The sequence below is a fragment of the Motacilla alba genome, chromosome 28 (genome assembly GCF_015832195.1).
Source record: "Motacilla alba alba isolate MOTALB_02 chromosome 28, Motacilla_alba_V1.0_pri, whole genome shotgun sequence".
Lineage (NCBI taxonomy): Eukaryota > Metazoa > Chordata > Aves > Passeriformes > Motacillidae > Motacilla > Motacilla alba.
In genome coordinates, this window is record NC_052043.1 from 2,049,984 (window position 1) to 2,062,869 (window position 12,886).

At 52.9% G+C, this 12,886-nt stretch overlaps 1 protein-coding gene across 2 annotated transcripts in view; it reads left to right on the top strand.

Annotated features, from left to right (window-relative positions):
* The first annotated feature begins 255 nt into the window (after positions 1-255).
* Positions 256-12,886, top strand: part of SBNO2 (strawberry notch homolog 2) — a 50,360-nt gene continuing 37,729 nt past the window's right edge. Inside the window, exons 1-3 of one of the 2 annotated variants that reach the window (XM_038163846.1) lie at positions 256-382; positions 6,783-7,003; positions 8,270-8,349. In XM_038163846.1, the coding sequence (XP_038019774.1) occupies positions 6,905-7,003; positions 8,270-8,349 (179 nt within the window). In that variant the 5' untranslated portion in view covers positions 256-382; positions 6,783-6,904. Of the gene's footprint in view, positions 383-3,436; positions 4,307-6,782; positions 7,004-8,269; positions 8,350-12,886 lie in introns of those variants that run through there. The other variant, XM_038163847.1, reaches the window with a different exon arrangement.

Sequence of the window (12,886 nt, forward strand, 5' to 3'; positions counted from 1 at the left end):
TTCCCCCGTGTCCGGTTCTCCCGCTGCCCGCTCCCCCGGGCCCGGTTCTCCCGTTCTCCGTTCCCCGCTCCCCTGGCCCCGGTTCTCCCGTTCTCCGTTCCCCGCTGCCCCGGTTCTCCCGTTCCCCGCTGCCCCGGCCCCGGTTCTCCCGTTCTCCCGTCCCCCGCTGCCCCTGCCCCGGTTCTCCCGTTCCCCGCTCCCCGGTTCTCCCGTCCCCCGGTGCCGGTTCTCCCCGGTCGCCGCCTCCCCTTTCCCCGGAAGCGCTGTGGCCCTTCCAGCATGGCGGACCCGGAAGCGGCGCCAGGCGGCGGCGGCCGGGCGGGAGCCTGAGCCCCGGAGTCCCCGGGACCCCCCCCGGCACCCCCGCGACCCCCGGACACAGGTAAGGGCCGCCCGCTCGCTGCCCCCGGGGCTTCCTCCCGCCCGGCCCGGTCTCTCCGTGGGCGGGGGCCGCGGGCCCGCTCGGACCGGGCTGGGGGGTTCGGTGGGGACGTGGCCCCCGGCCGGGCCTGTCCCGGGAGCCGTCGGTCGGTGCCGCGGGGAGTGCGGCGGCTGCGGGGCTCGGGCCGGGCCCGGAGCAGCCTGTGGAGGCGGCAGCGCCCGCCCCGCTCCCGCCGCGCTGCAGCCGCCCGTGTCCCCCACGCGTGTCCGTCCCGCGTGTGGAGCGGGGCCGGGGGCGCTCGGCGGGGACCGCTCGGGGCTGTGCCGGTACCGGCGGCGCGTGTCTGCATCGGGGAGAGCCCGAGATGCTGCGGAGCCTCTGTAACCGCGGTCCCAGCAAAGCCCAGACCGCTCCAACCCTGTCCGAGCCGGGTCCGGATGGGGAATCGCCCCGGTGCAGGCGGGGTGGCCGCAGCCAGCGAACCCCCGTGTCTCTGACTCCCTCTTGAGCCGCTTCTCCACGGAGCGCTGTGGAAACTGCACAGCGATCACAGAATCATGCAATGGTTTGGGTTGGAAGGACCTCAGAGCTCATTCAGTTCCAGCCCCTGCCATGGTCAGAGACACCTTCCACTATCCCAGGATATTCCAAGCCCCGTCCAACCTGGCCTTGGGTTCCAGGGTTCCAGCTTCCAGGGATGGGGCAGCCACAGCTTCTCTGGACAACCTGTGCCAGAGCCTCAGCATCCTCACGGGGAAGGATTTCCTAATATCTGATCCAAACTTCCTCTCTGTCAGTGTGGAGCCATGAATCCATCATGCACCAAGCTTCTGCTGTGGCGCAGCCCGTACCGGCCCAATTCAGAGTCTCTGCAGTGTGGAACCAGTGCTGTCACACCATTAACTGGGCTGATACCAGAGGCTTCACCTTATTAAATACTACTGCCAGGTCTAAAACTCCTCAGAGTAACCCTAAGTTCCAGTGTAAGGACTGTGTAAAGCCTTAGCAGGCTCGATTTACAGTGAAAATGAGATAGGCTGGGCAGGGCAGGTCCTGCAGGTTCAGCAGTGGCATCCCAAAGCTGGGATCCAAACCCCCAGAAGGTTTTCTGGTCCATGCACTGCCCCTGGGGTGAGTCTGGAGGGCAGGAGGGTGTTGGCTGTGGTCGGCTGTGCCTCTTTGGGGCTGTTCCTGCCGCACATCATCCTCGTGTCATCCGAGCATTGAGCTCATCCCGAGCCACGTGGGAATGGCTGAACCAAGAGCAGCTGGTGGTGGGAATGTTCAAGTGGAAAATGGTGTGCTGATACAGTTGCTGTGGGGTTGGGAGTGCTGTGTGTCCCATGCAGCACTGCCAGGTTTTGCAGAGCTCCATAAGCTGCCAGCTGAAGCTTTTGGAAGCCTGAGCTCTGCTATCTCTGCCAAAAGCTCTTTACTTCATGGGGGTCTGTTTTTTGGATGTTTACACCCTCATTTTCCTAAAATAAGCTTGTACCTTTCTTGTTCAAATGTTGCTGGGAGGTCTCTGCACAGGAGCAAACTGCACTGTCACTTGTCACCGTAAGAGTCTGGATCCTTCAGGGAAGGTTTATACTCTCCTGAGACATTTTTCTGTTTAAAACTTAAAACTCCTAAGTCTTTTTTGGTTACACAATCGAGGTCTGCACGAGTGTGGGTGTGATCAAAGTGAACACACGCCTCTCACGGAGCAGGTGCACGTTGGGTCTGCCTTAGGGCTGCCCTAATCCGTAGGGAAGTTGGCTTTGATGTCCTGAAGTGGTTTTTCTACCACGGGTGGCTGTGTGTGAAACAGAACTTTGGGACCTGCTCAGGTCCAGAGGGTTTCTCCCAAGTGTCTCTTGGGACAGAAACTGGGGAGAAAGTGTAAAGAATTTGGGACCTGCATTTTCTTGGCTTCTGACCTTGCTTGGCTAAGTTCTGCGTGGAAGGGGAGCAGCCCCTGTGCTCAGAGTGCCCTGCTCAGGTTCTGCCTCGTGCTGGGAGGTGCCCAAAGCCCTGTTTTTGGGAATGTTCCATGGACCCAGTGTCTGAGCCACTGCCTCTGCCTTGCAGGGATGTGTTTGTGGTTTGGGAATGTTGGTGCTGGATGTGTGATTTACACAGGAACGTGCCGAGTTCCTTGGCAGAGCGTGGGTGGTGTCTGGGAGGCATTTTTGCCCTGTTCTATGTGTTCTCCCAGGTGGAAATAGTCCTATGTGTTCTCCCAGGTGGAAAAGCAGGGATAGGTGGGATTTACCTGTGGGGGGGCAGTTAATATTTTCTCCTAAAAGGGACTTTTCCCTCCAAAAAGCAGTATTTGATTGGTTTTCCCCTGTATGGTCTGAGTGTCAGACGAGAAGCAGCAAGTACTGCTTGAAGCATCAAGCTCTTCCCTGTAGAAACTCTGCTGTCCTTGGAGGGCAGGTTTGTTCTTTTATCTGCACCCCACAGCTCCTGCAAGAATCTCTGGAATGATCCAGATTTTTCTTCCCTTTCCTTACAGACTAATTCCCACAGTTAGTTGGTGGCGTGGATTGTTCCATGCTGCAGCTCGGCATTGACTTGCGGTGCCCAGGTGATGCCAGGATTTGCCCTGGAGCCTGGCAGAGAGCAGTGCCCGGCTCCAGGGCTGCAATGCTTGTGTCCCAAGAGCCTTTTCCATGCCCAAAGCATTCAGGAGATCAGGGTGGCTCAACGTGCTGGCTTAGGATGCCCTGAAGCAGTTCCATTTTCATCACCCATAATACATGTTTTCCGCTCTGGTGTTCTCCTTTGTGTTGGTGACGGGACTGAGTCCTATTCCCATCTGCTTGTTTGGTCTAAACTTCCCAAAAATACGTCAAGGAGAAGCACAAAAGAGGAACTTGAAGGTGCCTGTGTGCTTGAGAAGTAAAACTGGCTGTTCAGAGTTCTGTAGGGTTGACTTCCCATTTCTTTGGGGCCGTTACATCCAGGCTGTATCCTGCAGAATTCCCTCCAGCTGCAGCTCCGGGGGCTCATGAGTGGGTGCAGCAAGGTGGGGACACTTTGGGGCTCCACCTCTGCTCGGTAGGGGTGGGCAGGGTGAGGGGAACTGATCCCTGAGCAGGAGGAAGAACAGGATCACATTCCCAAGGTGTTTTTGTTGTTCCCAGCGCGTGGTAATTCATGATCGGCAGGTTTAGCTCCCGCTGCTCCAGGCATGTCTGTGGGTTTCTGGCTGTGTTCCTTTAATGGAAGCAATTTAAAATACACCAACAAAGAGTGGAACACAACAGGAGGAAGTGCTGGCTGCGTTTCACTGGGGTGTTTTCACCTCTTCTGATCGCAGTTATCAGTGATCCAAGCCCTTAGTCCCATCTCTGTCCATCCTGCTTACAGCACAGCAGTTCTTTGTGTGTTCCTAATTGGAATTTTCCAGCTGGAGCGCTGGTCTGAGAAATGCCTAAAAAGCTGAAGCTGTTAAAAGCTGAAAGTTGTGCTCTGTAACCTCTAGACATGATGAATTCTGAGGAATTCCAGGCTGGAGCTGCTCCTTAGTCCCTGTGCTGACAGCAAACCTTTAAGCAAACTGTTTGGAATATTGAAACTGTTCTGGAGCTCAGTGATAGGATGAAATCACTCAGGGGCTTCGTCATCCTGTGCAGGGAGCTGCTTTCACTTTCAAACCTGGGCTGCCTGGCCAGGAAGGAAAACGTCCAGTGGGATTTTTAGGGTCGTGTCCTCCCTCTGGATCTGGGGGATCGCTGCTCTTCCATAGCGCTGCTGCAAGGAGACGAGGCTGAAGTGGCTGGAGTTGGGAATGGTCTCTGTGTGCTGCTGCTGCTGCTGAGGGCTGGCCTTTCCTCTCCCAGCCCTCTCCCAACACGAGTGCTGGGACCGGGAGCCTCATCTCCGGGGATTTGCCATAACAGCGGAAGCTGCTGCTTGGTCGGAGTATGTTTGGTAAGAGAAGCGGTGGAAAATCACTTGAAAAGTTTGCTGTAGCTGTTCCCTCACGTGTGTGGGCCTCTGTGTAATCAGTGTTTACTGTCACAGCAGCAGGATGGCATGTGGAAGTGGAAGCACTTTGGAACTTGCTGATTTTTATGGTTTTCCGTGATGTGGCTGCCTGGAGGATGGCGGGACGGGCACAAACTGGGGGCTGTTCCCACTTCTCTGTTCTTGTGCTGGGTGTTGTCCTGCTGTCCTCAGGCTCATACAAGTCTCTGACTCTTGATTTAGTGAGTGCTTTATTTATTTTTTTCTTGGAATTTGGGAGTGTAAACTGGACAGCAGCCCCTGGCACTGGAGCGTGAGCTCGGTGTGAGAGCTGGGTCAGCCTCCATGTTCATCAGCAGGAGCTCGTTCTGCAGCACAAAGATTAGGTGCAGGTTGGATTTTGGGGTGTCCAGTAAGTGCTGGGGTGAGGAGTTCCCTCAGCATCCTCCAGGGTTGAAGTGTGGCTGGAATGGTTCCACCTGCAGAGCGGTCTCTTGGTGCCTCTTTCCCCCCCTGTTTTCAATGCTTGGGTGTATTTTGCACTTGCACAACAGCCCCCCACAAACCAGGGCCAGGAGCGTTCCAGCTTTCTTGCTAAGCAGTTTTCCTTCGTTTTGCCAGCGGGGTGTGATCTGTTGTGCAGTTTTCCCAGGGAACTGGTGCTGCTTTAGAGGCAGCCTCTGCTCTGCGGGGCCCACCAGTGAGATCTGGTGGTGTGAGACACCAGCTAATGCAGAGCAGGCACGGAGGGATACTGATATTGATTTTACCCTTCCTAAGTTCCTTTGGACGTGTAAGTAAAGCTGTATATTTGCTATGGCTCTTACAGGAATCACTGCTGCTGATTTCCTCTCAAAAGCTGTTGCAAGTAGAGGAAAGAAAAAAAAAAAAAAAGAAAAGCAGCAAAACCCCTGAAGTCTGGTGTAAGGAAGAGTCACAGGGTTTTATAGACACAGAGCAGTTGGTGATATTGACCCTGAGATCAGCAAACCTCAGCCCTGGCTTGGGTAAAGCTGAGCAGGAGTTGTAGGGAATCTTTGCAAAATAGAAAAGGGTGACCTTCTCCCTACAAGAGAACCAAAACCCAAATAATCCCTTTGGGAGCTCCGCACAGCATTCCGTAGGTGGGATGTGAGTGTTGAACTCTGCTTTTCACACAGAACATCCTTGGCACTTGAGGGCTTTGCCTGTGACTCTGCTGTAGGATCAGTGTCCTGGCTGGGGGGGTCCTGGCTGGTCCCTGCAGCCCCCACATGAGCCCTGCCCAGAGGGCACTGCTGGCACAGCTGTGGCACCACGAGAAGGCAGAAAGAGTCACTTTAATTTCACTTTCCGTTGCAAATGCCGCAGTCATTTTGTCCACCGCAAGGTCACTTATTTTTACAGGGCCTCGGAGTCAGAAATGGCTTTTCAAAAATATTCCCTGTTACAAATAGTGTCTCCTGAACGATCAGAGGTGGCTCTTTTAAATTACAGCTTTGGTCTGTGCTCTGTAGGTGTTGTGTGTGTGGCTGGATTGCTCCATCCAGAGGTTTTGGCCACTTTGATTTACTCAGCTTCTGGGGAGGGTCAGGGAAGGCAGGAAGTGGCCAAGAAAGATTCAGTGGAAGTAAAGACATCGTGGAGGCTTTTCTCTGCTCCTTTGGTTGTATAAGTTGCTTTTTCGCCATCTCTTTTTTATTTTAATCCATTGAATCCAGTTGGAAATTGGTTTCCAGTGGGATTATGGAGAATTTAGAAGAAAATTAATCATTTTGGTGGTTTTGACTGAGAAGCTGCACTGGCGGCAGGGTGTTACTGTGGGGTTAATCCTGCCAGGACAATGCTCCTGCATTGGATCCCCTTTTGCTGGCGAGTGGGAAAGTCCCAGAGGCTGATAAATTCAGGAATTTGTGGCATTAATGCTCTTAATTTCAAATTAGTAACAAGATATGGTTGGGTTTGGCTGGTGTGGGGAAGGTCTTGGTGCACAGAAACATCTGCCTTGGAGCTGGGGACACCCTGGTGTGCCACAGGGTGGGAGATGAGGGTTCCCTGCTGGCTCAGCAGTGCCCCACCTCCAGAGCATATTTTCAGGAAAACCAGGCAGTTTGGGGGAATTGATTGCCATGAGTTTACACTCATGCAGAGTGCAGAGTCTCCTTGTGCATTAGATAAGCAAATTCCTCAGGCTGAGCCCAGCTCTGGGTGATCTTAGGGACGTGCAGGGCTCCTGGTAAAAGGCAGGAGAGGTGTGTTCAGTTCCAGCCTGGGTGAATTCCAGGTGTGGTGGTAATGGAGAGCTCTGTTTCCCATAAAACCCTCTCTTTTCTGAAGAGGAGGCAGCATTTCACAGGCTGGTGGCTGTTTGCTCATCTCTAAGCTATGTTTAAGCTTCCAAGTAGTTTTTTTTTCCCCCACCTCCCCTTCCACCAAACCTAAACGTGCCTTTCTTTCCCAGCCCAGGACATGGTGCAGGGTGAAGAGCACAGTTAAAGACGCTGCCACCACTCACTCCACAGCCTGTGCCACCCTCCTGAGGACTCCATGAGGCAGGACACGGGCTGATGCTCTCACCCCACCATGGATGGGGGGAACAGCTTCCCACAGCACCAGCAGCCGGGCGATGCCGTCCGCGGCATCCCCGGCCTCCGCTCCCAGCTCGCCGTGCCCGATGTGGAGGTGAGGCCCTGCAGGTCCTGGGGAGGGGGAGGCTGTGCCCAGGAGGGGTCTGGGCAGGGCAGTCTGGCCTGGTAGATCCTAGGAGTCCTGCTCTGTGTTTACAGCAGCAATTTCCAGGCTTCCCAGGCGGCTGCGCAGGGGGTTGCAGGATTGAAGTGAGGAGGGGAGAGCAGGGCTGTGATTAAAACAAAGCTCTGAAAGTTGCTGCCTGCCAGCTCCTTGAGGAAGGACTGAAGAGACTGAGAGAATCTGCTCAGGATTGCAGACTTTGTTTCTACCCCAGCACATCTCTGCCAGACGTGTGAATCTGTGCCCGGGTCCAGCTGTCCCTGTTTCCAGAGCAGCAGAGATAAATAAGTTGTATTTGTCCTGATATAGCTGCTAAAACCAGACCAGGTCCCTGATGCATTTGTCCAACAGGGCAAAAAGCAAACCCTGTCCCAAAATAGCTGATGTGTTCCTGGAGTTTTCTCTTTCTGTTTCAAACTCTGGAATGTGTCACATGCAGGGACACAGAGGTTCAAGCGAGGCCCAAGTTCCTCTTGCTCCAAGTACAAGGTTTCATTGCTTTGGACACAAAAAGAGCAGATTAAAGGCTGCTGTGGAGCTGAGTGAGGAGATGCTGTGTTCTCTCCCTGGTTTTATTGGTATGAGCTGAGAAGACAAAAGGCACAAAAGGACAGTTTTGGGTGTGACCTCTGCCGGCCAGTTTCAGGTTATTGGGTTGGTGCTGACACCCCACAGAGGCTGAATCACAGAATCATGGAATCACTGAGGTTGGAAAGGACCTTCAAGGTCATCAAGTTCAATCTATGACTGATTCCCACCTTGTCACCACACCAGAGCATTGAGTGCCACGTCCAGTCCTTCCTTGGACACCTCCAGGGATGGGGACTCCACCACCTCCCTGGGCACCCCCTGCCCATGCCTGACTACCCTTTCCACTAATAAATTCCTCCTGATGTCCAGCCTGAGCCTCTCGTGGCACAGCTTGATGCCATTTCCTCTTGATGCCATTTCCTCTTGTCCCTTCAGGGTGTCCTGTGGAAGGGCTGGGGAAGGGGACTGACCCTGGTGGCCACCTGGGGACAGTGGTAGGGGAGTAGGTTCCAAAGCTGAAACTGGAGTCCTGCTTGAGGGACAAGGAGCCACCTGTGCCTCTGGGAAGCGCTGAGGGAGGGAAGCCATGGGCCTGCCCTCTATCTGCAGCCCCAGGTGATGTTTCCAGGCCTCTGCTGCTCTAACTGTTGTGCCTTCTGCTTGCAGAATTCCATGCTGGCCGCCGACTCGTGGAGTAGCTGCTACCCAGTCTCTTTCCCAACCTCATCTTTCCCAAGTGAAAACCAGTGAGTGCTGTTCTCCTTTGTCTAATCCCCTCTGCTCTTGCACACCCCGTGATTCAACTGTTTCTTTGCTGCTTTCCATGTTTACTTTATTTCATGATCTGATGGGGAAATAATTGCATCACTCACTGATCTTGTGGCATTTCAGACACTGCTGCAGCTTGAGAACAGCAGCAAACAGCTTTTTGTTTTGAAAAAAACGAGAAAAAAACTTGGTTTTCTGTTCAACCTGGAGGCTGCAGTAAGGGAGAAACAGCTTTGGTTTGTAACACTGATGGAATTCTTTACAGATCCAACTGAGCAAACACTGGGCAGTCCCTAGCTTTACACAGGTTGGGGGGAAGATGTTACCTGTACTGGGTGTTAGGTTTTTGGGTGATGTTAAAATCCTTTGCCATGTCACTGGAGGTGACTGAAGCTAACAGCCATGTCATGTCTGTACTGAAAAAAATTGTTTTCCATTTTCCCTTTACAATAAACCTTCATCCTGGATCACAGGGTGGGATATGACAAATGTTTGGACAACATGAAGTGGCCTTGTGCCATCACTGAGTGACATGGATGGGGGCTCTGGTGGGGCTGGGGCTTTGGAGGCTGATCCATGGCTTCTTTGGTCTCTGTGAATCCAGGGAGTGGCACGGGTACACAGGATGTGTTCTTTATCTGGGTCAGAGGTGGGAGGAAGGAGAGCTGAAAGAAGCAGATTTTGACATTCTGTGTTCCAGGTGCCTGGCATTAAAGTGGGGATTTAATGTAACCTCCCTCCTAAAGGGATTTTGGCATCTTCGTGGTGAGATCCCTCCCTGTGAGGGTGTGAGTTCCAGGCAGATAGGAGCAGTGAGGATCAGCCCCTCTGTCAGGGGCACGAGGGCACTCGTGTCCCTGTGCTGTCCTGGTGGCCTCGGTCCCCTCTGGCCCCAGCAGCACGGGGATGGATGCACAGGGCAGTTCCCCGTGAGAGGGTACCAGGAGCTGCCCCACAGGTGCTGAGGGAGCTGAGCTGTGCCACCTCCTCCCCACAGGAGAACAGGAGACTTCTCAGATCCATTCAGGCCCTTTGCTCTTGGCCAGCCTGGCTGATTGGAAGGGGCTGTGCTTTTTGAGCGGGATTCCTGTAAATTACATGTTGTGAATCCTCCGGAGAGCTATAACAGAATTTCTGTTTTGCTGCATTGAACCACAAGATTAGATTGTGTTTATCTATTGCATTGGGGTTTTTTTTTTTTTCCCTTCTTGACCGTTTGTTCTGGTTTTGCCCCTCACTCTCTTCCTGCTCGGTGCCGCTCGTACCAGCGCTGCCGGGAACGTTTCAGCCCGATCCTGCAAGGACATGCCTGGGTCTGACACAAACCTGGACTTGCTGCCTTTGCTGGAGTTACTTCTGGAAATGAGGCCCATTGTAGTAATGATTTGCTAGGGAATGATTTAGCCAAGGCTGCACCTTTAGCTTCCTGTTCTTCATACCCCAGGAGGTGTAAAAATCACCTTTCAGGTGAGATCTTCCATATCTGCATTTCACATTTAAAAAAAAAAAAAAAAAGTCTGTGCTTTTTGTATTTGAAAATGGCACCGACTCTGTTTTAGGTGGATTTAGGGTGAAGGGGTTACAGGTAGGAATCCTGGAAGGAATGGAAACATTGAAAAGTGGGATTTTAAAGGCAGTTGTAATTGTAGCCCATGCTGTGACATGAAAAAATGCAGCTGGCATTAGAGGTGGTGCACGTTTTTCTTCAGAATCCTTGCAGAGAAATCTCATTTGCAAGTAGCTGTGTTTGGACAGGGCTTATTCTCATAGCAACACCTTTATCCTGAAGCAGGTTTTTCCTGTTTCTTTTCAGGAGTTCACTTTCATGCTAGGGAATGTCTTTAGAAGACCCCAAACGCGGCCTCTTAGGTTCAGATTTTCTTAACCTGACAAGTGTCAACAGTGTATTAAACCTCCCTGAAAGAACCAGGGAGGTTCAGAGCTCTGAAGAGCAGCAGCTCAGCTCTTTTCTGAGGAAATTTTCCCTGCAGAGCTCAGCTCCCCTTGCTGCTGGAGGCTCAGCACGTTCCTGGCTGGGGGGATCTGGGGCAGCCCAGGTGTCACACAGCTGCAGCAAAGCTTTGTCCCCAGTTTACATAAGCCCTTTTCTTGCTGTTTTTATGCCCTTTTCCACCTCTGCATGAAGCATTGCTTGCTGAAATAGTAAAGCAGGCTCTGAAGAAACATGGAGTGGTGTCTGATGGGGAAGGGAAGTGCCAGACTAGTGCCGAGGCAGCCTGCGGCCTCTCAGCTCTCCCCGATCTTCCACTGGCTTGAGATGAGAAGTTTGTGTCTCTGAGTGGAGGACAGAGGATGGAGCCTGGCCAAAACACGCATGGAGGTCTCAGAGAAGTGGCACAGTGGGCCTAGAAGGGCTTTGGATGCATTGGTCATGCTCATTGGGATGAGCAGCTGGAATGCAGCGGGATTGCAACGGAGCGTTCCTCTTTGGGCAGCTGGTGTGATTAAACCAGCATAAATTTCCTTTCTGGAACGGTTTTTGGTTGTCCAGTGAGCCCCCTCAACATCTGAGGGAAGTTCTGACCCACAGCAGCTTCCATGGAGCAGTTTAGCAGGAGCTAAGCCCTGGAGAGGCTGAGCAGGTGGGGACAGTTTGCTGCAGGCTGTGCTCACACCTTGCCTGTGGCAGGGTCACTGACCTGATTCTTCCAGTTAAAGCGTTTTTGTCTCAGTTTATTTCAAGCAAACTTGTCAATGGCTCTGTGCCAGCCCTGCAAATGAGAGGAGACAGCTTTGAGTTCTGAGTTAAGGGGGGTAAAGCCCAGCTCCAAAGGTACTGAAGGGATTTTGGGGCTTTCCAAGGAGGATCTCGGAGCGGTGCCCGGAGCTGCTGTCAGCTCTCCCTGCAAACTGCAGGAACCAAGTGCATCTCACATGGGCAGATTGGATGACCAAGATTAAGGGTAACAGGACATCAAGCAGAGCTGGTCATTCCACAGCAGGCCAGGGAGGTTGGAGCTCTCTTGCTCTCTTTCTCGTTACCTTGACTGACCCTTGTCCAGGCCACAAAGTGCCAGGGGAACAGGAGAGGGTGTTCACTTTTCCAGTAAAAATAGTTTTCCTATTCCTTGGTTAGTTCCTTGATGCTGGCCAAGCTGTGTCCTCGTGTGAGAGACGGTGAGACCACAGCAGCCTGGGCTTGAAAGCCTTTTAAACCAACCTTTTCCTGTGTGGAAATAATTAATTCCCAGAATTTATGCCCAGATTTTCATTTCCTTGGATGGATTACAAAGAGCCAGCAATCAGGGCTGGACTGTGGGAGCTGGGATGTGCAGGTTGTGTTCACACAGGGTCTCAGGTGTCTCTGCAGCAGGTAAAGCCAGGGCAGCACAGAAAATCAAAAAAAAAAAGGAAAGGAGGAAAGAGCTGTTCGTTTTTCAGGGTTTTGCCTTTAGTGATGGGAAATTAGCAGGAAAAATGTATTTATCAGAGGAGATAACTGTGTTTGCACACAAATCCACATGTAAATGTTCACCGGGTGTGTTAACGAGCTGCTGGCCACACATGGCACCTTAATTGCTTAATAATCCTTTGGCAGCTTGGCATTCCCAGCTCCTGGGCAGGAGTTCTGTTCAAACTCTGCTTCTCCCTCTCCCCGTGGCTTCTTTGGGCACCAGGGCGAGCATCCAGCTCCCCACAAGAGGAAATTACCCAGCCGGGGGTGGCTGTCCCGTGGCTCCAGCGCCCAGGGTGTCGGTGGCAATCCTCCAAGCAGGAGCACGGCCCCTTACGGGAAGGATTACGAAGCACATTCCTTGCTCCTGCAGGAGAGGCAAAGGGCTTGTGCAAACCAGGAGGTGGCGTGGAGCAGAGGCCAGGGGCTGCTCCTGGCCAGGAGGAAGGAAATTGGCTGCTCTTGAGCAGTTTTTGCCGCTGGCTGCCTGGAGGAAACGGATGCTGGGTGCAGGGAGCAGGAGGAAGCTGGCATGGCCCTGCCCAGGTGGAGCAGGCAGGATCTTTGCTTTGTTCCCTTGTTAGTTGAACAGAGATCTTGCTTTTGAACTCACACCAGTCATATCCCTGGTTCCTCTCTCTGGGTAACAGCTCTGTCTGTGTTTCCCAGTCACCAGCCCCTCCATTCTGACCTGCCTTTGGGCTCTGTGAGTGGTGAACCCCCTGTCCAGGTGGGTTAACAGGGGTGTTACCCTGTCAGAGCTGATTTTTGGGGCCGTTTTGGGGGTTTTGTGGCCTAAACTGGCATTCAGGTGTGATGTTTCCCTGCAGCTCATGTCCTTACATGGTGTGACTGGCAGGTCCACCACACCCATCATGCTGGGACGTCCCAGGCCTTCATTCTGCTTTGTCATCAGGCTGAAATATTGGGTGCTGCAGACCATTGCTATCTATTAACTCCTTCCTCATCTACACAAATTGCCAAGAATTATATTCTTAATTCAGTGTCCTTACACTGCTGAGTTTGGGAAGTGGGGTAGAACTGGTAGAGGTATTATTTAGAACTGGTAGAGGTATTATTTTGCCATCTCTCTTCTGGAT